Consider the following 27619-nt stretch of genomic DNA (forward strand, 5'->3'; position numbering starts at 1 on the left):
CAGTGAAATTAAAATGGCGCATTTTTTATTTATGACTGTAGTTTAACAATGTTTTAAAATCCAGTTTGTACAAATCTGATTTAAAAAAAAAAAAAATTCTACCTGTAGTGTCTTGCATTAATTGGTCATTTGCTGTTGAAGTTCTGAAGTTCCTCTGACACTGTGATAATCACTATTTAATTTTAAACACTAACAATGCACATCACGATGAGGCAAAAAGCAAAGGGGAGTCCCATATACGATTCGTACATTGGGGGAGTGCCTGTTAGAGAGCGCACTTGTCCTGGGCCATCGGCATAGTGAGGTAGGGTGGCCAGTTCCTTTCCTCGCCGCCTTTAACTTCCCCAGTGTTTCCACCAGGTCCCCATTCACTGCTGGGTGGACAGGGAGCGAGCCCCAGATCCCCGTCGAGCCGAGGCTCGAACCAGGGACCGTTCGCTTAGCGGTCAAGTGCTCTAACCACTTGGCCACCTGCACTCCCACGATGAGGCACTTCTGCTTCATTTACTGGAAAAAAAAAACTAATTTTAATAACAGCAAGTTTTAATGGGAGTGAAATTTGAACTTGAGATGATCATTTGGATTCTCGCTGATTTACTGCAATTTGCACTGGAACAGAAAAACCGTCTGGATTTGTTTCATGTTTTGCGTTCGTGTGAATGCTGAGGATCCATTTTCATTTCTGATGGAGTTACAACACACCAAGGTTTTTCTGAACATTGGTTAGAAATATTTCAATCAAAATATTTCCAAATTTCAGTGACTCGAAAAATCACTGGATCTGATTAAGTGGAGAAAATCATTCCTTTACTGGATAAAAGGTTTTTGTTCTGAGCCATTTTATCATCTCTGAATCCTGTGGATCAGCTCGAAGGCGTTTATACTCGATTACCACACACACACACACAAAACTCCACACCACTAATAAGCTAAAATGGTAGCAAGAGAGGGAGCGAAAGAAAAACGTAGCTAGCTAGAATTGTTATGTACTGTGGTGCTTAATGTTATTATATACAGTAATGTGTAGCTATAAAACAAAATTGACTCAGTTAATCTGATTTAATAAAAATGCATCATGTGCAATGTTCAACACTTGATGTCTTTCAGATATTTATATTATACACAAAATAATTGTGTTCGGATTAATTTTCTCATCACGGACATGAATACTTAAAGCTGAACTGATCGCCACACAGTCACCTTCAGACTGAAAATGCTGCTTTTTCTGAAAATCTTTCCACTGACTAAAGCCAGAAGTGTGTTAGTTCATGGCTGTATGTAGTTTCTCTTTGCTTGCTCAAGGTCACAATTGTCTTAAGCGCACTCCTGACGCACAGTGTTGGTCAGAAAGTCTTTGTAAAGGGCACAGTTTGTGATGTAATATTCATTTTTAGTAAATACAGAGTCTCTATATGAGTTATGACTCCTGTGATGTTCCATTTTGTGTGAATCATCTTTACTGAATTTTTTTTTGAACAGCACAGAGTGAAAAAAAAAAAAAAAAGCATTATAGTGTGGCTAGTTTATCTTCAGAATAAAATCAAAGCCCACATTGCAATTGAACTTCGAGTCTCTTCACTTAGCTGAATGATTCAAGTTAAATGATTCATTTAGATTTCTTCAGTTGCATGGTTTGCTCAGATTATGCCATAGTCTGAAGCAGACAATAAACACACCAAGTCATGTAAAAACACCTAAGAGAGTCTTTGCTACTTTTTTGTTTTTTAAAAAAACGTGTTTGAATATCCATGTTTAGAAGCATTGTTTTTTCACAGCTGGTCCAACACACACGCGCGCGCACACAAACTCTTCACCTTGGCTCAAATGTGATTCATTAAACTCAAACACAACTGATTTCACAGGAATGCATTTCAGTAATGACAGAAAAAAAAGAAGTCTTGGACTTAACAGCAATTCAGTGGACAAGAAACTAAATCACATTCATGATGGAAAGATTTATCAAGTCATACACTGACCTGTTGAAATTACCATCATAAAATAATTTGATTCAGATATTGACCAACTGAACAACAGAGGGATACATTTCAGTAATAACCAAAAGATTCACTGATTCAAATACTGACCTGCTGAATGAGACAAGCAAAAAAAAAAAAAAATTTATTCATTAAGGCAGTGAATGAGAGACAAGTGAATCTTGGTAATGAAAAATTGATTCAAAAGACTGACCCAGTGAATGAGAGAACAAATCCTGTTCAGAACAGAAAGATTTGATTCAAAAACTGACTTGCTGGAAGACAGAGGAATGACTCTTGGTCACAACAAAAGGAGTCATTGATTCAAACAAAGATTCACATACTGACCTGCTGAACACCAGAGTGAGTTTGCAAATGACTGAAAGACTCATCAATTCAAAACACTGACCTGGTGAATGAGATAAGAACAAAATTTGCTGATTTAAACACTAACTCACTGCACAGTGTCGGGTTTACAGGTGACAGACACAAAACTGGCAGACAAAGGCAGAGTCAGTAAACAGGCAGTGGTCAGGCGAAACACAAACTGGGTCAATAACCAAATAAACAAGCACAGACTAAACCCACTTACTAAAATCAGGCACCAAGCATTTATTTCACAATGAACGTTTGACGTGAGAGTCCTGAAATACACAACGGTAATGAGGTAGTGATCGGGAACAGGTGTGTGCAATAATCAGTACTCCAGAGCCTGAGAGCGGTGAGGTGCAGGCTGGTTATTGTAGTCCGCGGCGGCCATGTTTGGAGGCCACTACCAACTCTGGGAAGTGTATTCCTGAGTGCGAGCAGGTCTAGATGTGACACACAAGAGAAGAGCGAATCTCTGTTGTAATGGAAAGATTCACTGACCTGCCAAACCAGAGAAGAGGATCCAGGTCATGTCAGGGAGATTGACGGATTCAGACACTCACTTGCTAAATATGAGAGAGCAGCAAATGATGGAAAGGATTTAGTGACTTGAGGAATGAGGATCAGGTTCGGCACACATGCTCACTGACTGTGTGATGATCATTTAGACATGAGGCTAAACCGGTAGCTGTAAGCCAGTATCTCACTGGGCTGCGACAGCCTGCGACTAGTTGGAGACACAACAATTGCGATTAAATATGCAAATTAGTGACAATTTTCACTTGGAATCACACTGAATTGATATTCACATATTTTATCGCAAGTGTCTCCAACTAGTCGCAGGCTGTCGCAACCCAGTGAGATCCTGGCTGAACTCGCACTTCCTGTCTCACGGAAACTGACTTGAGAAGGGTTCGTGACAGCTTTGCGACACCAGCGACGCATTTGCTGCTATTTTGAGAGAAATTTTGTCGCACAAATTTTTTGAACATGTTCAAAATCTCAGCGACGAAAGAGCGACACTTTGCGACTCATGCGAAGAAATTGAGAAGCCCCGCAAATGTTTCAAGGCACTTTTGAAACTCTCTCGCGAATGATGTTCACAATTTGTCGCAAGCTGTCGCAGCCCAGTGAGATACTGGCTTAAGTGTCCATTACACTCATTGCAAATGAGAGAAAGCTAAATTCAGACACCAGACATATCGCTCTGATTAACCATATTTTGGGCAAACTGGGTAAATTTCAACTTTGGTCAAATTGTTCCTTTAACAACAATGTTCCTTTTTTTTCTCTCTCTCTCTTATATCTTATTTTTTATATTTGTATATGTAAATACTTAATTTATCTAGAAGTTTTCTCTATTTTCTATTCTCTGTTTATCCTGTAATGATGCTGCTGGAATTTTCATTTCCCTGAGGGAACCCTCCCAAAGGGATCAATAAAGTTCTGTCTAATCTAATCTAATCTAATCTAATCTAATCTAATCTAATCTAATCTAATCTAATCTAATCTATACAGGTTGATTCATCAAATAACTGAATTTAGCACTTCTGCCGTAAAGGTTAATGGGTTTTTTTTGGACATGTTAGTTCTACAGTTATTATTCTGTGATATATGTGTATGTATATATATTTCAGATCAGTGCTGATGGAAAGAGCTGAATGCTTTATCGCCCCTTTAACACCCTCAGATGATCTGACAGCAGCTGGACTTCACCTTTGGAACAGCTGCTTTTGCCCCCAGTTTATCATTAGTGGACTTCTCTCCACCCCTTCAGTCTATCAGAAATCTATTACTCACATTTACTCACTGAGAAAACGACTGAAATTCTTTTAAAAACATGTATAAAGTCTTTTCCAGAGTGAAGACTCCACAGTGGGCCAGGAGGAGATCCGGACATGCAGGGGGCTCTGTGCTTCAGCTCCACCGACCGACTGGTGAGAGGTTTTATGCCAAAATCCCTGCATTTTGATCTAAATCACCAAAATGTCATGTCAGAGAAGTGCTCAGCGGTCTGAACAGTTTGTTTAGGAATATTTTAACCCTATAAACAGAAGAGCTTTCATGGCATGAACTTTAAACTGCATACTAACTCGTATACTTCCATCTAAATATATAAACTATCAGTTTACCCTGTTGCACTGTGATGGCATATCTATAACATTTTATATATTTGGACATAATACTGATGCTGTATATACTATTTTACATTCGTATGTATGTATATTAGTAGTAGTAGTATATTGTGTGGTGATATTATATGTGATTGATATACTATCCTACCCTACTGGGTAGTCTAATAAGTACACTGTTTATTATGATAGCATACTTCATAGCACAGTGTGGTATCCTGTGCTAGCTGATGCTAATCGCCAGAAAACTTGGATTTATTCCATATTTTAGCTCTGTATTTTAACTATCAGAGTTCTGATCAACTAGACGCCGTCATTTATCCACCATTTTAGTTATATTTATTTTTAAAAAACAAATAAGAAGAGAAAAAAGCCACAGGTTTTCATGGTAACGAAACTTCACCACAGTCCCTCAAGCCACATTGCCTAGACAATGCAATATTAGTGATATACCTCTGACAAGATGTGTTTCATTCACTTTAAAACAGCACAAAGTGTGCAAATAATAATAATAATAATAATAATATATATTTTTTTCGCGTTCCGAATCCTGCGCTCTGATTGGCTGGCGAGCGGGTCCGTATCCTACAGTACAGACCCCGGTTACAGACCTCTGGCGACTCGCTCATTCACAACAACAACAAACGTAGCATTTTTTGTCAACATTTATCCTTTTTTTATAAGCTTTATTTATAAGATTATCAAAAATCTTATACATTTTTGCCAGCATTTCTCAGGAGAATAGCATTAATTTTACAGCGTGGATAGCGATAATGACAGTGTTCACAGCGAAAGTGAGTTTTACTCCCCTGAGGAAGAAGAAATAAAAGAAAACATTTCAGGAGAAAGCTAAAAACCTGCAACTCGCTAACGCCGAGCAAAAACATGGCTGAATCCTGAATGACTCCTATTTGTATAAATAGGGGACGACATAGGCGGCAAAATAGTGTTTTTCCTGCCATGGAAGTGCACTTGTATACCGAGGAGGAAGCGATTTGCATTACAGCGTGAATGAGGATTCAAAATGGCGGCTCGGCTCGGTTTTCCCTTTCGGGCGCTCTCATTTTCTGTTAGAATTTGGTAAAGAAAAATATTATTTCTCAGGAGAATCGCATTAATTTTACATCACGGATATCAATAACGACAGTGTTCACAGCGAAAGCGAGTTTTACTCCCCTGAGGAAGAAGAAATGAAAGAAAACATTTCAGGAGAAAGCTAAAAACCTCTAACTTGCTAACAGTTGGAGCTCATTAGTTAATGAGGCCCATTTTGGACCATGTTATCCTAATACATAATATTACATGAGGTAAAAACTTTAAACCAGTACAATCTCTTCTTCAAAGTTTCACCAAATGGCTTTATTTATGCAATATAAAGGTCATAATACTGTAGAACTTTGGTTGAGCAAAAACATGGCCGAATCCTGAATGACTCCTATTTGTATAAATAGGGGACTACATAGGCGGCAAGATGTAGTGTTTTTCCTGCCAAGGAAATACTGAGGAGCATGCGCAGGAAAACCAAGCCGAGCCGCCATTTTGAATCCTCATTTACGGCTGTAATGCAAATGGCTTCCTCCTCAGTATACAAGTGCACTTCCATGGCAGGAAAAAAACCCCTACATTTTGCCGCCAGCTTAAAGTAGGTCCGTATGGTGAAATACCGTGACCTCGGTCTTGAATACTGACCTCAGCCCAGAGGCCTCGGTCACGGTATTTCACCATACGGACCGACCTTAAGCTGGTAAATAATATATATGTATATTAACGACACAGAGGATTCAGCTGAACAGTAAACACTTAAGATTCTCTGATTCCAGACGTTAGGGATTTCGAGTCGACTCTTTTTAGTGAACAACTCCCTGCCTTAGTTTTCCATGAAAGGAATCGATTCTCAGTTCATTAGGGATTAAGACTCGACTCCAAAATTGTAGAGCCAATTCCACACAAATTCGCGCATCTCTCTGACAAATCAAGAATTTCTTCGGTGCTGTTTTATAAATAAACTACAGACATTTAATATAAATACCAACAAAAAGTTTGAAATAAGCTTTGACTGGTTTGACAGGGATCCCAGCAGTAATTGAAAAAAGTAGAGGAATGTAAGAAACTATCAGCAGGGGTCAAGGGCGCTGCAAGCCCCCTGAAGCTGTTGAGATTTTAACATAAAGATGCTATAGAACACATTTTTTACATAGATTTAACATAGAAAAGCAACAGAATTTAACAATAATGTGTATCTATTTGATGGCATATTTTGTAATCAATGACATAAGTGGCAAAAAAAAAAATTTTATTTATAAAAATTAGATGAAAATGTAGCTTTGAAGAATATACTTCTTCTAACCCGGACACTGTTCCGCTATCTCTTTTATGGATGATATCTTTTTTCCACGACATATTCAGGGCTGTGAAATTGTAAATAAGAAATCTGAGGAAAAGGGGGGGTCTGGGGGGCACAGCCCCCCAGCATAAGCCGGGAGTCTAGGGCCCCAGACACCAAGCCATTTTAGGTGTTATATGGTGTATTCTGAGCATTTCCTGCAAGTAAAAAATTGATCTCAACAAGTAAATATTTGACTAGTCTTGGTCTTCATTTTGCCATATAAAATACCTATCAACAGTTTTCTCTTTTAAAATGAAAGATCCATGTAAAATACCTTGAAATATCTAATAAGTGACTATGTATTTTATCTCTTAATCAAAATAAAAGTTAAAAAAAAGTGTAAATAACAATTTAAAGAAATGTTAATAAAAGAAAACTTTGATAGGCCTTTCAAAATGACTTTGTGAAAAATCATGCTCAATATTTAAGTGAGAGATACCTGCTGTCTTCCAAATTACACTTAATTCTTGTATTATGTCCTGGCTTTTTCCAAGAGTCTGTCACAATGTCTCTTGTCTACAGAGCAAAAGTTTAAAAAAACTAGCGTTTCTTATCTAATATATTATTTACATCTTTTCTTTTACTTCTGGCTCCTTCTATTCCTCTTTGCATCACTCCCAGCTATTTCTTTCAATTCATCTTTCAGTAAGGCTATTAGTTATTAGTTCTATAGTATTTGCATTCCTCTATTAAAGCTATTTACAAAATGTTCATAGTCTGTCAAACAGCATCTAATGAAAGTCTTTTAATTTTCTTTTCTTTAACACCATCTCTTTCAGTTTTGCAAACTTGTTCTTTTTCATCTTTTCCTTCAGTCTGTCTGTGTGTTCTTTTCTAGCCCTCTTTGCATCTCTCTCAAACACCTCCTTAGCTTTCCTTTTTGATGGCATCTTATCTATGTCTGATCTTGCACCCTGTAAATACAAAATTCACGTACGCGGTGCCAGGTCAGGCAATAGCTATTTTTAGCTCCGTCATGCACGAGTCGCAGTCAAGACGTGTTCCACGCTCAGCTGGCATAAAACTCCGCGAGTCCGGCTGGATTGAGCCGCCGGTCTCGTGCAAGGCGATTAAAACCGACTAGACCCCCCCCCCCCCCCCCCCCCCAATGATTTAATGCAAAAATAGACGTTTTGTGAAGATATTTTTCGTGACAGAATCCGCGGAAATTTCACAGCCCTGCATATTGAATTAAGTTCAACGCATTAGAAACAAAAGCACGAACGGAGTTAAAACACATTTTCTAGCAAAATATTGTTTTCTCGTTCTATGATAGAACTTCTATCGCGTACAGTCTCGCGGTATTTACATCAATTTAACTTCCGAGTGTTCCCAAATGTCAACGAGAACAAACGAAGCTGACAAAAACATCGCTAAACAAGCAAACCAAATCAGAATGTATTCTGCTGGTCATTTTACTTAAACAAACATATTTTTAACGGATATACAAGAGATTTAAAACAAAAAACAAAAAAAAAACCACCACCGCTTTGGCTAGAAAAATAGCGGAATTCCGCTAAATAGCGGACGTCTGGGATCCCTGGTTTGAGGATCAAACTGACTCAGTCACACAGAACCGAATCATAACCCACACCACGAACATCAGTATTCTGCTCGTGTTTTACATTAAATAAAGCAGAAAACAAACAAAAAATGTGAAATTTGTAACAGAATTTTGACTTAAAACTAAAAAAAAAAAGACTCTTGGCCAAAGTAGCTAGTGTTAATTTACCTCTGAACATATCAGATTTAGCACTTTAACTGTTTATTAGCATTTAGCTAGCATATGTAATTGAGCATGTCAAAATTAGCATGCTTATTAGCATTTTGTTAGGCTAAGTGGTTTCTATAAGAGTAGGGTGACCAGACGTCCCGGTTTTACCGGGACAGTCCCGATTTGGGGTTGTGTGTCCCGAGTCCCGACAAAAGTCTGTCGGGACACGGATATGTCCCGGTTTTCGCCACTCGTGACGTTTGCGACTGAGCAGCGTGGGAATCATTAGCGGAGAAATGTCTGCATTTACTATTTTGATGAATTGACAGGAATCGCAAACTTCCCTGGTTACTGCCCCCTGGCCCTGTGGCATGGGTGTTTATTTAGCCACATTATTCCAGACAACAGAACGTGTTGCCATGCAACAATAAAATAAACATTAACTGGCGCGAATGTTCTTTGTCTAGCAGCTAGCAGCAGTAACGCCGCAGCAATTATGCCGAAAAGAAAATGTACCTTTTCCAAAGATTTACAGGGCACCTACCCCTTCCTCCGAGAGGTGCAGAACAGTTGGGTAGCCTATGCTGCAAATGATGTGCGCTCCTGTGGGGGCTTTCCTTGGGCTGCCGCCCCTCTCGGCCCTTCATATAATCTTTTTTTTTATTCACCTTGTTATCCCGAGATAACGACATAATTAATTCGAGATCTTAAGAAAACAAAACCGTTATTCCGAGATCTCGAGTAAACAAAACCGTTATTTCATGATCTCAGCTGGATCACTGTATCTCCGTCGGTAGAGACGAAGCCGGGCCAGTCTTCTGCGGAGGTGCCGTGGACTAATTTTGAAATTATCCCTTATTAAAAGACTTAATGCAATCTCTCCCTGTGTCAACCCCTGATCAAAATATTGCCTTATTAGGTGATCGATTATTCCAGACATTCTAATGACCAAAGTTGCGTCTATACAGAATGAGAAATAGCCCCAAAGTCAGCATATCACAAGTCTCTTGGCGCACCTGAATGAACCATTTCTCAGCTGTTTTCTTGAGATCTCGGAATAACGGTTTTGTTTTCTCGAGATCTCGAATTAGTTGTGTTGTTTTCTCGAGATCCTGAATTAATTATGTCGTTATCTCGGGATAACAAGGTGAATAAAAAAAGGATTATACGAAGGGCCTCTCTCGGCTTCCGTAGTATATATTCTCAAATCACTTGTCTCTTTTTTGTTTCTGTTTAACATACCATTCTGACAGTTTGGCCATATTGCTGTGTTGAACAGCTTGTTGCACCTTCCATTAAAGTGTTCACTTTTGTCCACATCTTCTTGCTTTATTCATTCAGTTGTGGGGAATGGTTAGTAAGGTTGATTCTGACCGAGGCTATGTTGAGGTCACATATCTACTATTTAAGTTCATGCTATAGTGCATACAATTTTAGAGATATAGCCTACATGTGCATATGCATTCTTCTTGGTGTTCTCACAAACAGGTGAAATAAATCAGTTTAAATGTGGCCTATGGACATAGCCTGGCCTATTCTCAGCCATTACAACATCTGTTGTCTGACCATAATTTAACTGATCTGTATCCCACTGTGCTACTAGATAACAAAATGCCTGTTTGTTTTATTTCATGTGAGATGTTGATAAATGTGAGCTTCAACACAATGATAAGAGCACCTCTCTGAGTGTCACGCTTATGCAAAAAAAAAAGGTGTGCGTGCACGAGCATGGTCGCGCGCAAAAGTGTCCCGGTTTCAGACTCGGGAAATCTGGTCACCCTATATAAAGAGGCAGAAAACATCAAAATTAGATTTTTTTAAAATGAACATTTTAAGAGCTTATATGATTTATTACAGGTACAAAGTGTTAAAATGAGCATGTTTAATTATTACTGTGCACTTTATTATGCATAGTTTGATTTTTATCACTGGTAAAATACATCAAAATGTGTTTATTTATTGTCTATTTTCAAAGTTATTAGTATTTTATTAGTCTATTTCAAAGTAGACAACTACAGTTGGTTAAATTACTTTTTTTTTTTTTTAAAGTGAATTTACTGTCATCCCCTTTACACCTGTTCACCCCAGTTTAGCCCTGGTACACTGTCTAATTCATGACATTCACTTCAAAAATCAAATCTCACACAAAATAACATTAGAAACGATTTCTGAATATTTCCTTGTTCAGGAGATAGGTTATGTCAGGAGGCAGCGATGAAGGAGCTGCGAGTCCAGATGCCCTCGTGTAACGTCACACCTGAGACGTACCAGGTAAAGCCGCAGTGCTAACTCAGGTGATGAACACAAAGTGTTCCCTGTCCTGAAGACTTTCCTGTGTTGGACAACATAAAGTTAAATCTTTACATTTGACTGGTACAAAAATATAAATGTATATATACATATAACCATTGCTGTGGTGAAGTTTTCTGTCAGGAGAGATGTGTTTCTATAACATTTTAAAGGAAGGAGTCCCCAGTGCCAGTGCTTTGTAGCAGTCAGAGGTGAAGCTGGAACTAAGTTTCCCGATGAGCTCTGTTCATATTAACGTTGAGTGTTGGTCTCTGTAGGGTATGAGTAAGGAGCGGATGCTGGAGATCAGGAAGATGAACTGTAATGGCATGACAATGAAGGTGACGTACTACAAGAAGCCACTTTTTATCCATCAGGGTTTCATGCAGTGGCTGTGGGACGTGGACGGCTCGCGCTATCTCGACATGTTTGCGGGGATCGCCACCATCAGCCTGGGACACTGCCATCCGTAAGCTTGTGTCTGGCTTAGGACTATTCCAGTTTTGCTATTTTACAATTCCGCTCTGTGATAGCAAGAACCAAAAAGACAAAAAATATCTATTTCAGTTGACATCTAATACTGTAAACTTGTGTTTGGCCTGCTTAAAACTGATTAACGAAGGAAACCCATTCCATTAATGGCATTTAGCAGACGCTCTTAACTAGAGCGATGTACAACACACCCAGAGCATCCTGGGAAGCAGTTGGGGGTTAGGTGCCTTCCTCAAGGGCACTTCAGCCATTCCTGCTGGTCCAGGGAATCAAACCGGCAACCTTTTGGTCCCAGCGCTACTTTTCTAACCATTAGGCCATGGTGTTCTCTTCCCCTATAGAGAGAAATTATTTTTAGGGGTCCAAGCACTTCTCCTTCTTCTCTAAAACGAACTGTGCAAAATAAACTGATAGTATTAGAGATGTGATATTTGGTAAATAGTTAGTGCACCCTCTTGCTATTCAGGCAAGTGAGATTGGACTGATGGTGGCGCTATAGTGAAGCATTTTCGTTTTGGGAAATATCTTATGAACGTTGAGGTGTAGAGACAAATTTTTTTTTTTTTAAGACTTGGTTTAAACAAAACAAAAATAATCATTAAGCCCCACCCAGAATGATTTTGAGCTAATTTGCATAATATGCAAGATTTTTTTAAACTTCTGATATATTTTCAAATTATCAGCCAAAAATTAAAACTATAGAATATTGGAACATTTTTAATTTTCTTAATTAGTGTAATTATCATTTTACCAGTTTGTGATGATTTATAGTGTCAAATGTGTGTGTGTGTGTGTGTGTGTGTGTGTTTCAGGAACGTGACGAAAGCTGCCCATGAGCAGCTGCAGCATCTTTGGCACACCTCAGCTATTTATGTTTATCCTCAGATCCAAGAATACACAGAGAAACTCGTCTCACATCTGCCTGAACCTCTGAAAGTACACACACACACACACACAAGCTGTTTGTTCATTGATAAATAGGTTTACATAATCTAAACAGACATTTATTTATTTTTTGTGTGTGTTTCTAGGTAGTGTATCTGATAAACAGTGGCTCGGAGGCCAATGATCTGGCCCTGCTGATGGCGAGATTACACACAGGGAACTTTGATGCTATCACTCTGAGGTAAGCACTAGAATAGAATAGAATAGAATAGAATAGAATAGAATGCCTTTATTGTCACTATACACATGTACAATGAGATTAAAGCATCTCCAATAACAGTGCAAACAGCGTGGAGAGAGAGAGAGAGAGAGAGAGAGAGGAAGGGGGGAGAAAAAAAAGGGGGGGTGTAAGGTGCACAGTCTGAGGTGAATGTGTTGTGTTACACATTATGGAGTGAGGTATTGCACATATAAAGTATTGCACAGAGTGAGTCACATTATAAATTACTGCACAAGAGTGTCACATTATAAGATAAAGTATTACACATTATGAAGTATTGCAAGGTAAGGTAGGTGCACAGACTTGAGGTGTATGTGCTGTGTGTAGGGTGCACAGTCCTGAGGTGAATGTGTTGCGTTTCACATTATGGAGTGAGGTATTGCACATTATAAAAGTAGTGCATAGAGAGAGTCACCTTATAAAGTACTGCACATTATAAATTAGTAAAATAGTAAAATAAATAGACTATAAAGTCAGTGCATATCCGAGTTCAGGGCGGTTATGGCTTTTGGAAAGAAGCTGTTTTTTAATCGATTTGTTTTTGTCCTGATGCACCTGTAGCGCCTCCCTGAGGGCAACAGGTCGAACAGATCAAAGCCAGGGTGGGAGCTGTCCTTGATAATGTTCTTAGCTCTGCTAAGGCAGCGGGAGGTGTAAATGTCCATCAGGGAGGGGAGAGGGCAGCCAGTGATCTTCTGTGCTGCCTTAACTACCCTCTGGAGCCTCTCCCTGTCTACAGCAGTGCAGCTGCCGTACCATACTGTAATACAGTACATCAGCAGGCTCTCGATGGATGAGCGGTAGAAGGTCAGCAGCAGGTTGGAGCTTAGGTTGTACTTCCTGAGGACTCTCAGGAAGTGTAGCCGCTGCTGAGCCTTCTTAATGACTGCTGTAATGTTTGCTGACCAGGAGATCTCAGTGTCCTCATCTCCGCCGACAAACCGGAAGGTGTGGACCCTCTCCACATACACGTTGTTGATGTAGAGGGGGGCTAGGTCGGTGCTGTGCTTCCTGAAGTCAACAATGAGCTCTTTGGTTTTCTTGGTGTTCAGAGCGAGGTCATTTTCTGAACACCAGGCTGCCAACTTCAGGACCTCCTCTCTGTAGGCTGCCTCGTCTCCCTTTGAGATGAGTCCGACCACTGTGGTGTCATCAGCAAACTTGACAATAAGGTGGTTGTTGTGGGTCGGACTACAGTTGTGGGTGTAGAGGCAGTACAGGAGGGGGCTCAGCACACAGCCCTGTGGAGAGCTCAATGTGCGGGTGGAGGAGAAGTGGGGCCAAGTCTCACAGTCTGGGGCTGGTTAGTAAGAAAGTCCTTTAACCAGGCACATGTGGGGGGGGGAGGCCAAGAGTGTCCAGTTTTCTAATAAGGATGTTCGGGATTATTGTATTAAAAGCTGAACTGTAATCCACAAAGAGTATGTGGATGTAGCTCTGCTGCTGCTCCAGGTGATTTAGCGCAGAGTGGAGAGCTACGGTGATGGCGTCCTCTGTGGATCTGTTTGTGCGATATGCGAACTGGTAGGGGTTGAAGTCTGGGGGGAGGTGGTCCTTGATATGCTGAAGAACTAGTCTCTCGAAGCACCTCATGATTACTGGGGTGAGGGCCACATGATGGTAATCATTCAGGCTGGTGACGGGAGACTTCTTCGGCACTGGGATTATTGTTGCAGATTTTAGGCAGGGCAGGATGACTGCCTGGGCCAGGGAGAGGTTAAAGATCCTGGTGAAGGTAGGGGCGAGCTGGTGGGCGCACGCTCTGAGCATCTTACCAAGTACACCATCTGGGCCGGCAGCTTTCTTGGGGTTCACTGCCAGGAGCATCCGTCTGACATTGTGCTCCTGTACAGTGAATGGAGTGGCGTAGGAACTGTGTGGTGGTGGGGGCAGGGCAGGAGCAGATGAGTGCTGCTGAGATGTTTCAAAGCGAGCAAAGAAGCGATTTAGCTCCTCTGCTAGCGGCGCACTCCAGTCTCCTGTTGGCACATCACAGTCTCTGAAGTTTGTGATGTCCTGAATGCCCTGCCACACCTCCCGTGTGTTGTTGCTGGACAGGTGGGACTCTATGCGCGGCCTGTGGTCCGCCTTGGCTTTATTTATTCCTCTTTTCAGGTCAGCTCGAGCAGCTCTGCACAGAGCTCTATCACCTGACCTGAAGGCAGCGTCGTGAGCCCTGAGGAGTGAGCGGACTTGGCTGGTCATCCAGGGTTTCTGGTTTGGGAAGACCCGGATGTTTTTATCCACCGTCACATTCCCGATGCAGAACTTGATATAGTCCAGCACCGTTCCTGTGAATGTCTCCAGCTCCTGGTGTTCAAATAAGTCCAGGTTGTGATAGTCCTTGTGGTGGGCGTGGCTCTGCGTCTGAGGGGGGTGTAGGCTGGGGAGAGCAGGAGGGAAAGGTGGTCTGACTGGCCGAGGTGGGGGAGGGGTATGGCTCTGTACGCATGCTTGATGTTGGAGTAAACATGATCCAGAGTGTTCTCCCCTCTAGTAGGACACTTGACATGTTGGTAAAACTTCGGCAGTACAGTCTTCAAGTTGGCCTTATTAAAGTCTCCCGCGATTATGTGAACACCGTCAGGGTAGGCTCGCTGCTGTTTGTTAACGGTGTTCAGCAGGAGAGAGAGCGCTGTGTTTACACTACAGTTTATATTATTATTATTTTTTAATTTAATAATTTTTTAAGGTTCATAAATATCACTAATCTCTACATGGATACAGCTATCATCCTCTGTTAAACACCCATCTGGTGTATCATCAGCGTGTCTGTCTACGAGTTTCGGATGCTTTCAGAAATGAAGCAGTAGTTTCGAGTCATTTCTAACACCAGCTAATAATCGCTGAATTCACTAAATCTACTACTGAGAGTAATTTTTGTGCGTTTATTGTTGCTGTAGAGGTTCCTATCATGGCGGAAGTCCACTAGCAATGGGTCTGACCTCTAACACGGTGTATAAATACCCGGTGGCCTCCAGTCTGGGCTGCTATAATGTACGTACAGCATCACATGACCCCTACTTCCTGTCTACCACTTCCTGGTTTGATCTAACGTTCATCCTGAGTCACATGAACAAGTTGTGGTTTCTTTTTCAGACCATGTGTCCTGATGTGTTCAGGGGGCCGTGGGGTGGGAAACACTGCAGAGATTCACCTGTTCAGACGATCAGAGAGTGCAGCTGCTCTCCTGGTACACACACACACACACACACACGCACGCACGGTTTAATAATTTCTTAGCCCTGCATTTATATTAACTTTTACACAACAACTCAGCGCCGTCCCCAACGTCTCTGGTGACCTTATTGTCCTCGTAAAGTCGAGAAAAGTTCATAACTTTTACATTTTCACTCTTATAAGCAGATTTTATACCAAAGTTAAATAAAATCACTTGGTCTTAGTGATATAAACATAATCTAGTGAACTTTATAGCCATATTACTGTCAGTGTGATAAGATATTGAGTCAGGATTCTTGTCTCGCACACACACACACACACACACACACACACACACACACACACACACACACACACACACACACACACACACATTTTACAGAACAACACAAAAAAATAAAAATTAGGGTCCATGAATCAAGTGGCTACCGTTATTAAAATTGTACTTATTATTATTTAAAAATAAATAAATAAAATAATTAATCAATATGAATTAAATGGACGAATTAATACATTTTTGCATTCTAAATTTAATTTATTATATAAAATAATGATATTATGGCGGCACGGTGGTGTAGTGGTTAGCGCTGTCGCCTCACAGCAAGAAGGTCCGGGTTCGAGCCCCGGGGCCGGCAAGGGCCTTTCTGTGTGGAGTTTGCATGTTCTCCCCGTGTCCGAGTGGGTTTCCTCCGGGTGCTCCGGTTTCCCCCACAGTCCAAAGACATGCAGGTTAGGTTAACTGGTGACTCTAAATTGAGCGTAGGTGTGAATGTGAGTGTGAATGGTTGTCTGTGTCTATGTGTCAGCCCTGTGATGACCTGGCGACTTGTCCAGGGTGTACCCCGCCTTTCGCCCGTAGTCAGCTGGGATAGGCTCCAGCTCGCCTGCGACCCTGTAGAACAGGATAAAGCGGCTAGAGATAATGAGATGAGATGATATGACATGAATAGTGTATTTTTTAATAATAAATATAATTATAAATATTGTTTTTAAGCTGCTTGACTTGAATGGGTTTAATCCAAACCTCAATAAATCCATAACAATAATTTATGAATAATTTTAATAAAAACATGTCCTTATGTCCCGTGAGTCGAGCAAAAATCTCTACAACTGAAATAAACAACCAAAATATTATTCAGCATATTGAATTAATGAGGCTAATGTTTTAATAAGTTTGAGTATATTCAAATAAATTAAAAATATATCTTTACTGGATGGTGTATTGGTAGATTTATTTATTTTACAGTTAAAGGGGCCTCTGGGCTGCGTTCAGTAAAACCCGAAAGCTGTTTGGACTTTAGTACAAGGTCAGATTTTATTACAGTGTAGAACATTAACCCTTTTCTGAAAATTCCTCCATCACGCGTTCATTCTGATTTTAAAAACGAGCCGCGTGTCACGGAGTGATGACATCATCATACTGAGTAACGCACACCAGTTTATATTAGTGTTTACACAGAGTAATAAACAGACCGTAAAGCTCTTCAGGATAAGATGTGTACACACACACACGCACACACACAAATAAAAATAGCACTAACGTGTCCCGAGATTCAGCCTGCTGTAAAGGTTCTGCTTTGAAATGCAGCTGTGACCACAAGTGGACTGCATTTAATAAAAATGCAACAAACAACAACACAAACACAAATAAAGCAAGAATTTCAGTAAACATTTGCATAAAATATTGTGTGAGCAGTAGTTCTGCTACTGAGGGATTTGGGCGCTTCAAAGCACATCATCACTATCCTAAAAGATCTCGACTCCAATCAAGAAGCCTGTGTGCAACTGAACAAGGCATCATCTGACTGGCTCAAGATTGGTGAGGGCACAAGACAAGGTTGCATACTGAGTCCTGGACACTTCAATCTATATGCTGAGAACCTCATCAGACATTCCTTCAGCGACAAGGAAGCTGGAGTTAGGATCGGAGGGCAAGTGATTAACAACTTAAGGTATGCAGACGACACGACCATCTTGGCCGAACCATGCGAAGACCTGCGTGATCTCATCACAGCTTTGAAGACAGGGAGTGAGAACGCAGGCCTGAAACTGAACACGAAAAAGACAAAGATAATGGTCATTGGAGGAGAGGATCCTCAGCCGAGCACCATTAAAACAGGTGATGAAGAAGCTGAAGTAGTCAACCATTTCAACTTCCTGGGCTCCTTCATCACACAAGATGGAGACTGCAAAATGGAAATCCTGCAGAGGATTGCCATTGGCAAGAGCGTGATGAAGAAAATGACCAGAATCTGGAAAGACAGAGACGTTCAGTTGTCCATGAAAATATGACTCGTGAAAACTATAGTCCTGCCTACCATGTGATATGGTGCTGAGTCGTGGACCATGAGCATAGAAGCCAGGAGGAGGTTGCAGCCGGCAGAACTCTGGTTGGTGAAGATCGTTAAGAATTCCTTGGACCAGCAACATCACAAACGAAGATGTGATTCGAAGGATTGGCGTGGTAGCAGAAACTCCTTTAGACGACATAGCACTTAGGCTAAAATTAAAATATTTTGGTCGTGTGGTGCGTATGCTGACATCTCTAGAAAAGACATGATGTTGGGAATGATTGAAGGGAAACGAAGGAGAGGCAGACCCAGAAGCAGATGGCTGGATGAACTGAAAGCAGCTACTGCAATGGACCTGAGGGATCTCATCTCTGCTGTACAGGATCGGGCTCGCTGGAGGAGGGTGTCATTCGCAGTCGCTAGGAGTCGTCCGCGACTCGGCAGCACCAAGTAACCAGGAGCAGTAGTTTAATGCTAGCAGTTTATATTTGACTAAATGGGCTGTTTGGTGGTGCGAGATGGTGGGGGAGTAAACAAACAAACAAACAAACAGTCAAACAAACAAAGTCAACTGAATGCATAAAACAATAAAATGTCTCTGAAATTTTTTTTTTAAATTTAAAAAAGCATAAAAATACAAGTAGATAAACAAACAAACACCAATCAGCCAGTGAAATATGTAAATCTTTAAAATCTAAAAAAAATTTTCAATAAAGCAAATAAATAAAATGTTCGTATAACTCATACGAACGAATGAATGAATACATGTATACTTTAACTCGGGGGGGGGACATCATTTTTAAAAATGTATTTTCCTTTTTTTTTTTAAATAAAGCTGGATTGGATGTTAATGCTGTCAAACTTGGAGGAAACAGTTACATACAGATGAGAGAGTTTACACGCCCCGTGATGTTTGACTGGAAAAAAAATTGTAAAGTTAAACTGAAATGTGACGTTAAGAGAAAAATGTAAAGTTTCTTCTGACAACATGACGATCCAAAGCTTTCGGGAGACATTTCAATTGATATAATTTCTTTTTTTGCACTCTCTGAAAGAAACCACTTTAACCTGAACAGTGAAATGTGTATGGGGTGCACAAACTTTTACATGTATTTCTTTATGGATATATATTTAATAAATAGCTAAACCGGACGTATTTTTAAACTGTCATTAACGTTGTGTTCTGATCACAGATCAGTGTCGGGCCAACGACAGGTACATCGAGCAGCTGAAGGAGGTTTTCAGTACGAGCGTACCCGATCGCATCGCCGCGTTCTTCGCAGAACCCATTCAGGTTAGCACTGCTAAACATGCTAATGCTAGTAATGTATACTTCTAATAGACTTAAAGCTGTAACTTTAAGTTTTCCTCCATCAGAAAGTCTTCAGGACAGGGTGAGATTTCAGCCGTTGTTACTTTTACTAACGCAGAGAGAGAGAGAGAGAGAGAGATGAGGGAACATCTGTAGGAATATTGCTGTGGTAAAAGAGGAATAAAACACGTTGGAAATTGCTAGAACATCACAACAGCACATCACTTCCTGTTCTTTTTTTCCAGGGATTAGGGGGAATAGTCCAGTATCCGAAGAACTTCCTGAAAGATGCCTACAAGCTCGTGAGAGAGAAAGGTGGAGTTTGCATCGCTGATGAGGTATTAACGTACAAACATATAAACATTTTTCATTTCAATAATTTTCCAGTCACAGTTTGGATTTAAATTTAGATCTTTTATGTTTTATATGATATTCTGTTCCTGGATCAGGTTCAGACCGGTTTCGGACGCACAGGAAGTCACTTGTGGGGTTTTCAGGCGCATGATGTTGTTCCAGACATCGTGACATTGGCTAAAGGAATCGCTAACGGGTTTCCCATGGGTGCTGTGGTCACGAGCGAGGGTGAGTCCCTCACGGGTTTTAAAGCAGTCATGAACTTTCTCCACTTTCATTATAAAAGGTCAGAAAGAACGCTTGCAAACTGTCATGGTTGTCATGGTAACGGCAATGCTAAGCACAGCATAGTAGGCGTATCAGATGCTCGCTGGCCGTGCTGCAAACATTGTCCATGCAGACGCTCATCTAAGTTTCCATACCTGTCATTGTTTAACTCTTGAATATTTTCTATCATGAATACAATCATTAAAAAGCGTATAATCTCTGCTTTCCACGGAAATGTATCCGGTTAAGATCTGTTCAGTGCTTTGGGAGTAACGGCAGGTTGAAGTCGGTACAACAGAGTAAAAACTCTGCTCGCGTGACGTCAGGAAACTGCTGGTGTTTTTCTTTTTGAGTCACGGGAAAGCGCTCCGGCGCGCGCTCTCTCGTGCTCTCTCTCTCTCTGTCTCTCTCTTTCTCTCTCCTGATCGGTTTCCTACTGGATTACTCGTCAATATCGATCAGATCACTTTTATAGGGATGTTCTCTCGCTCTCACTGTTTCTGATGAAGGATTCAGCAAAATTTCCCCTCTGATGGTTTTGATGTTTTGATTCGCAGGAGACTTTGAAGTGAGTTTTCAGAGCTTTACCTACTTATTTTTTCAAATCAAACTGATTCCTGTAAATAAATAACTATTTTAGAATAGAACTGGAGTTGTTTTGATGAAAAATATTGAGCTCTTCGTGGTCGGAATGAGATTTTTAAAAAACAGAAGTCAGAAACGCGAGTGTCAGTTTCAGTGGAGTTAATGTGAATTGTTTATTGGATGTGGATCAGACAGTTTTTTCGAGGTTCACCTTGAAAGCTGTAAATATTAATCAAAATAGTCATTTATATTCTTTCATATAAACGCTAGTCGGCCCTACTGAGAAATACAAAGGCCTACAGAGCACAAAGAGGGGATCAGAAATAATCTTTTATTACTTTTTTATTGAGTGTACCAATTTAATGTTTTACCTAATTAGCATAATTAATACTAATTAAATACTAATTTGGATAATTTGGTTTTACAAATTTTTCAAACTTTGTATTCAGTACGCCAGGTCATCAGTTGTCACACTTGTACTGTGATGACCTGGCGACTTGTCCAGGGTGAACCCCGCCTCTCACCCCTAGTCAGCTGGGATAGGCTCCAGCTTTCCTGCGACCCTGTAGGACAGGATAAAGCGGCTACAGATAATGGATGGATGGATTCAGTACACAGCCATCTATGTGCCTGCCAATTTCCATGTAAATATCTTGAAAAATAGAAAAGTTATGAAGAAAAATCATTTGATCTCATTGGTTAATGAGGCCCGTTTTGGACCATGTGATCCTCATACAGAATATTACAGCAGTTTTCTAAAAATTAAGCCGTTTCTTCAATCTTTGATTTGTAATATCTCAAGAACGGATAAACATTTTAATTCTGTAAAAAGTACGTTGTTCTGCCTTCAATTCTGAATTCAATGAGAGCAGTTTCAGGCAATTTGGATTGAATTTGTATTTTCACCTGATCTGCCTAAGCATGGATGTCCAAAAGAGAAAATCTCTGAGCATGAGTAAATTAAAATCCAAAGAGCCAAGATTTACTTTAATGAATTGTCTTCGTTCGTGCATCATGCCAAAGATTAGGCTGAAAAAAAAAGGTGTCAAACCTTTGTGAAAAGAAAGAACAAGAACACAAAAAACTTTTAGTCGAGATCAAGACCAAATGATTTCGGTGCTAAACTGAAACACAGTTCGGACTTTTTTTCAGAAATCGCTCGACCCTTCGCTAACGGTCTCCACTTCAACACGTTTGGTGGAAACCCTCTCGCCTGCAGCATCGCCTCGGCTGTGCTGGACGTGAGTACGCACTGACCCACCCACGGGCGTGGCACGTTCAGATTGGGAACAAAAGGAAGTGTCATTATTATAGTTTATTTCAGGAAAAATTGTATAGGAGTTTTTTTTCTTCATTAGTGTAGAAATAAAGGTTAAGAATTCATCTGTTTCTTTGAGCTGTTTCATTTCATCAGATAAAAACAACGACTTTTAACTTGATTAAGACTTGAGTATGACGGTGTGTTAGGGCCAGTGTACTGTAGGTTAAAAAAAACGTGGAGCTGAGGGAGCAGTAACATTCCAAGAAGAAATTCGACATTTAAAAAGTCAAAAATTTATGAGAAAAAACTTGGAAAAATAGTGATTTTTGTAAAGGAACCAGAACACTTCACTTTGCAGGTCGGATCACACCACAGACTGAGCGGAGAGTTTACAGGAAACGCCGTCTTTCCTCCTCGATCGTGCAGTATATAAAGGATATTACACGGTTGTGCCAAGATATGAAGTTTATCTTTGAGTGGTGAATGAATATATTTTTCAACATGAGAAGATAAACGTCATATCTTCACCCCACCTTATAATGTTCTTTATATTATTTGGACACATCCACAAAAAAAAAAAACACAAGTTAATCAAAAGAATTTTAATTTTGAACCGGGTCACCATTTTGACAAGTCAGTGGGAAAACACTGGGAGTGACATCATCGGAGTGAAATATCAGGAATTATTATCCATACAGGACACTTTTTTTGATGGAATAAAAACGTGTTCTATTCCCTTCTAGCAGGTTTCATACATTTGGTTTGATAGCATGCAATATTGTTAGCATATCACTTATCCTACATGTATTACGTCACTCTACCCAATGGAGAATGAGCGTTGAATATGGTTTACGATATTGCATGGTTGTCAAGACAACATGACGTCACACGTCGGAGACATAAAACTTCTGCACTAGCGAGCGACTGGGACAATTTGTAAACAAACATGGCCACCAGATTTGCTTCGTTAAATACAGAAGATTTTGAGAGAATTTTGAAAGAGAAAGACGCGTTGAACACCTGTAAGGAATGTGTATGAATAATAATAATAATAATATTGTCTGGCTTTTTTCGTGGTCTATCAGATATATTCCATTCAGCTGCTCGTCTTCGACTCGTTCAGTATCATGCTCGCTGAATGGAATATATCTGATAGACCACGAAAAAAAAGCCAGACAATGTTATTTAAATATGTCGCTCAGATCCGTGATGTATTTCGTATGAAAAATGTGAGTTTTTCAACTTGAGAAGATAAACTTCCTATCTTCAATCCAACGTGTGATTTTCTTTTTATTATATCGACACATTCACAAACAAAAAGTCCCCAAATTTATCAAAACAACTCACTCATCGATTTCCTCACGAGTCACAGATAGAGATTTATGTCCCGGTGTTGGTTCTCCATGTTCCTGATGGAGCTCGGATCGGAAATACCAGTGGTGTATTTCACACTAAAACACTCCTGTCTGTGTAATATAAATAAATAAAGCGCTAAGAGAGTTTCAACTACATTTCCCAGAATGCACTGCAGCCGGGAAGCATGAGAACATTTCTGAGGGTTTTTTCTCATAAATTTGTAACTTTTTTTTTTCTCAGAATATTATCCTCTCCCCCCAGCAGCATTTATTATTATTATTATTGAACCTATAATGGTCTGAATATGCAGGAGTACTTCAGTGCATTGAAAAGTAGAAACTTTTTCCTCTTACTCGAGTACTCAAGGCTGTATGGTTTTATTTTTAACTGAGTGAGACGTTTTCTTGACTTTCACTGAAGTAAAATTTCTCAGCACAATATAATGTAAAGAAGTTACACAAAAACGGTTTGATTTCAAATAAGAGAATAAACATGCCGTGGAAATCAGTGAAAACAGTGCGTGTGTGTGTGACAGACGATTAAAGAGGAACAGATCCAGGAGAACTGTGCCGCAGTGGGAACACACCTGCTGAAGGAACTCTCCAAACTGCGAGAGAAATACGAGATCGTCGGAGACGTGCGAGGGAAAGGACTGCACATCGGCGTGGAGATGGTTAAAGACAAAGTGAGACTCAGTGTGTTTTGGTTTCTGTGCAATATTTCCATATTGTGTTGCTTCCCCTTTTGCTAATTATCTAGCATGCTAACTTTCTGGCCTGCTAATTAGCCACATTGTTGATTTCCGAGCAGAATAACAGAGAAGATGTTTCCTGAAACCTTCAGCACACAGGAGTTTCTTTTCTCAGTAACATGACAAGCTTCGCTTTGTTTTTTTGTCTTATTAACTTTAAGCAAGAGAAAAACATGAGGCTGGTGACGGAACGACGGTTTAGAAATGAGAACAGAAACGGATCTGTATCATTAACGTCACTGACGGCACACAAAACTACGATGTGTCATTCTTTAATATATAAGCATCTGTACTCATCGGAAAATTGCTGTAGCTTAAGAGGACCAAAACACTTCAAGGACGTGCTCTTATAGGAAAATAATCAACGTTGTCATGGTAACAGTGACCCGCTTGGCTACACCATCCCATTTCTGATTATTTTCCGATAACAGCATGACATGGAGAGTTTTATTCTTTACTCAGCGGGGGGTTGAAGAAGTGTTCCTCCCAGGCGTGTGTGTTTATGAACTGATTCCTTTTTCCAGGTTATGAAACCGTAGTTAATAATTAATCAGACATGAGCTGAGACGAGCTTCAAAACATTCCAGCGAGGAATTTGTTTAAACCTTAACAAGAAGAAGAAGATCTACACCGTGTTTGTTTTGTGTTTATTTGAACTTTGTTATGTTTGTTGCAGTGTGTGTTTCAGAGCTGCGTTAACTCGAACCCATCGTTCAGCACGGGATTATACTCCGATTTGATGATTTATAAGCTAAGATTGATAAAATACTTCTCGTCCTTCATACACACTGTGTGTTTGTTTCTAATTTAAGGCGAGTCGAGATCCTCTTCCTGTCGAGGCCATGATTGAGATTATGGAGGACACGAAGGACATGGGCGTGCTGATCGGCAGAGGCGGGATTTACGGGCAGGTAACGATGATTAAAACATGGCTGACTCTGGAAGACTTCTGGGGTTCTGAAGGGGGAGGGGATAAGTGTGATTGTTGTCATGGTGACACTCCAACAAAGCCAGATCAGCTTAGCTGTGTCCTGATGAAAGAATAACCTCGCAGCCAATCAGAAACGAGTATTTTCTTCAGCACTGGTATCATAATTTTTTATATATATAAAAATCACGATGCTATAATTCTAAATGAAGTAGAATTTCTCTCCGTCTTTTCCCTGACTGCTCCGTTCTGTCTCAGACGTTCCGGATCCAGCCGCCGATGTGTGTCAGTAAAGACGATGCTGATTTCTTCCTCGCCGTGTTCGATCAGGCCCTGCACAACTACACGGAGAGGAGATGAGACGCAAACAGCACCGAGCCTGACACACTGGTTCTGTTCCAAATCAGCCTTTAATTCACTAATCAGCACTCAGTTAGTCTGGGTTTCAAATCCAACAGGATCTCACAGACCGGTTCTGTTCCAGATCGCCCCTCATCTGCTCTTCTCTTCCCCCTACAGAGGACGGATCAGCACTGGATCTTACAGCTCGGCCTGGATCCGTTCCAAACCAGCCCTCAACTCACACTTTCTCAAAAGGAGGATGCTGCACCACTAGAACTTTCTAGGGCTCCTTCAAATCCACTACTGACCACTTTCCCTGTCCACTAGAGCACTGTAGCGTCAAGTCTTCCAGCTTGGCCTCGTCCCAAATCACTATGCCATACAGACATATAGTATAGGAGCTCATCTGTTTGTCTCTCTCTCTCTCTCTCTTTAAATATTTTTTCATTCTAACACTGTATATTTTGGGTTTTGTTTCTGTATTTGCCTGAAGGTTGTGTGAACTCTCTCTCAGCAGCTCCTTTAATAAAGATGATGTTTCAGATGATGTTTATTCTGCAGAAATCTGATTTAACTGAACAAATCGAGTCCTTTCTTTAATCCGGATGTTAAAGACTGATAAAGGCCCTGAGGTTCGGTGTTTAGTTTTGTGAAAACAGAAGCACTGAAGTGAGTCGCTAAACTCCAAGAGCTGCATTAATCGATGATAAAGATCAGAGACAGAGAGAAAGAGACGTGGAGATGGAGAGAGAGAGACATGAAGAGAGACAGATGGAGACAGAGAGACGTGGAGAGAAAGAAAAACAGATGGGAAGAGAGAGAGAGAGACAGATAGATAGAGAGAGAGGACAGTTTCCTATTTCTGAGATATTTAAATATTTTCCAATATCTGAGAAATAATCTCTCACGTCCCTCTGAACGTCTTTTGGATTCTCGTCATTTGTAATATTTATTTAAAAATTTTAATATTTTTCATATTTTATTACACACACACACAAGAAATAGATTAGACATCAGGGTTCCTGCCTCAGGCTCCAAACTGAACAGCATCATAAACACACTATGTTTATACATCAACATATTTGTGTGTGTACTGTCACATCCACCTGGTGTTTGTGTATTGTATGAAATGGAGCGTTTAAATTTCCCAGATGTCAGTGAAGAATCTCGACTCATCTGTGGAATTTCCCTGAACACTGGGTTTATTCCACAAACGCAGTGAATTTTATCAACTCGAACCTTGTTACATTACAGGTGATGTGCGGCACACCCACATCAGCGTTTTCATCTACAGCTTGATTTATATCACATAAAATAAGAAGGCAAACTTTTCAGAGTTCACTGAGACAATTTTCTAATTCTAGAGAAATGATCTTGAACACTTTTCTTGAAAAATAATAATAATAGGTGTTTAAAACGTTTGCTTGACAGCGAATACAGATTTTTATATTCGTGTAAATTGAAAAGCTGCGCATCGTATATTTTACTGCAGCATGCAGTCAAAAAAACAAAATGCCAGTGAATTATTAAAGATGTCAGAGAGCGGAGTAAAGTTCGAAGCTGTTTGTTTTGTACTGAATGTAACCCTTGTGCTTTATTCCCCTTACACCACAACAGTTTGTATTCTGATATATTAAACGAGGATGGGTTATACTTTTAATCCAAACAAATAAAAAATAAAACTGCAAATAAAGATGAGGATGTATCTCCAGTCAGGGATTTGCTCCACTTTAATGAAAGATGATGTTTGATTAATTATGAACTAAATACTGAAAAGTTTATCGAGTTCCTGATGAACAGAACATCCACACTGACCAATATAAAATAAGATAAAAAAAATTTCTAATTAATGTTTGTGGTGGTTAATTGGTGAAGATTGTAAACTGTGCAGTGAAGCTGGAGAGCCGCTGATCAACATTTAGTTCATCATTTCATTTCATGTCAGAGGAACATTCTGGATCACACTGACCGTTCCTTTCATCAACACCACTAAAACACTGTAGATTCCGAAATAAATAAACACTTTTGAGACGATAGATTTTTGTCTTTGAGTCTTTGTTCTTAAATGTATGAAGATAAATGTGCTATTGTTTTTAAGAATATTCCTGAAATTTGTGTTTGTTTTGGAAACATCCGTGTGATGTCACATCCTGAGCACTATATAGGCCATAAATTATACACACACACACACACACACACACACACTGAAAATGTGACACTCTGTAAGACGACACTGGCTCATACGTCATGTCCATAACCGCTGATGTTGTTTTGGTCGTGTTGGAACTTGAACCCGTACCCTTCTCTGACCTCGGTGTTTAGATCCAAACACAAGTCAATAACACAAACAGCTAAAATGTGGGAAAACAAACCAAACATTTAAACAAAAGCTCAAAACACAATGCATGCATTTTGGGAGTGTGTACAGGCATCCCAGCGCTGTGTGTGTGTGTGTGTTGTATAACTCTGTGC

General features: G+C 40.2%; 1 protein-coding gene across 1 annotated transcript; it reads left to right on the forward strand.

Annotated features, from left to right (window-relative positions):
* Positions 1-4182: 4182 nt before the first annotated feature.
* agxt2 (alanine--glyoxylate aminotransferase 2) lies at positions 4183-25645 on the forward strand. The gene is made up of 14 exons (XM_060934958.1): positions 4183-4279; positions 10766-10845; positions 11142-11332; positions 12168-12291; positions 12387-12481; positions 15424-15517; positions 15620-15713; positions 19185-19285; positions 19549-19641; positions 19753-19885; positions 21662-21750; positions 23662-23811; positions 24690-24788; positions 25064-25645. The coding sequence occupies exons 1-14, from the start codon at positions 4183-4185 to the stop codon at positions 25163-25165; spliced, it is 1542 nt and encodes a 513-aa protein (XP_060790941.1). The 3' UTR covers positions 25166-25645.
* Positions 25646-27619: the final 1974 nt, after the last annotated feature.

This window comes from Neoarius graeffei, chromosome 12 (assembly GCF_027579695.1).
Source record: "Neoarius graeffei isolate fNeoGra1 chromosome 12, fNeoGra1.pri, whole genome shotgun sequence".
Classification (NCBI taxonomy): domain Eukaryota; kingdom Metazoa; phylum Chordata; class Actinopteri; order Siluriformes; family Ariidae; genus Neoarius; species Neoarius graeffei.

Bases quoted from the DNA above. Each gene is read 5' to 3' on its own strand.
- agxt2 (XM_060934958.1), top strand. From the start codon at position 4,183: ATGTATAAAGTCTTTTCCAGAGTGAAGACTCCACAGTGGGCCAGGAGG. The intron at 12,482-15,423 runs GTAAGCACTAGA...TTGTTGCTGTAG, and splicing joins TTTGATGCTATCACTCTGAG to AGGTTCCTATCATGGCGGAA. The intron at 23,812-24,689 runs GTGAGACTCAGT...TTCTAATTTAAG, and splicing joins TGGAGATGGTTAAAGACAAA to GCGAGTCGAGATCCTCTTCC.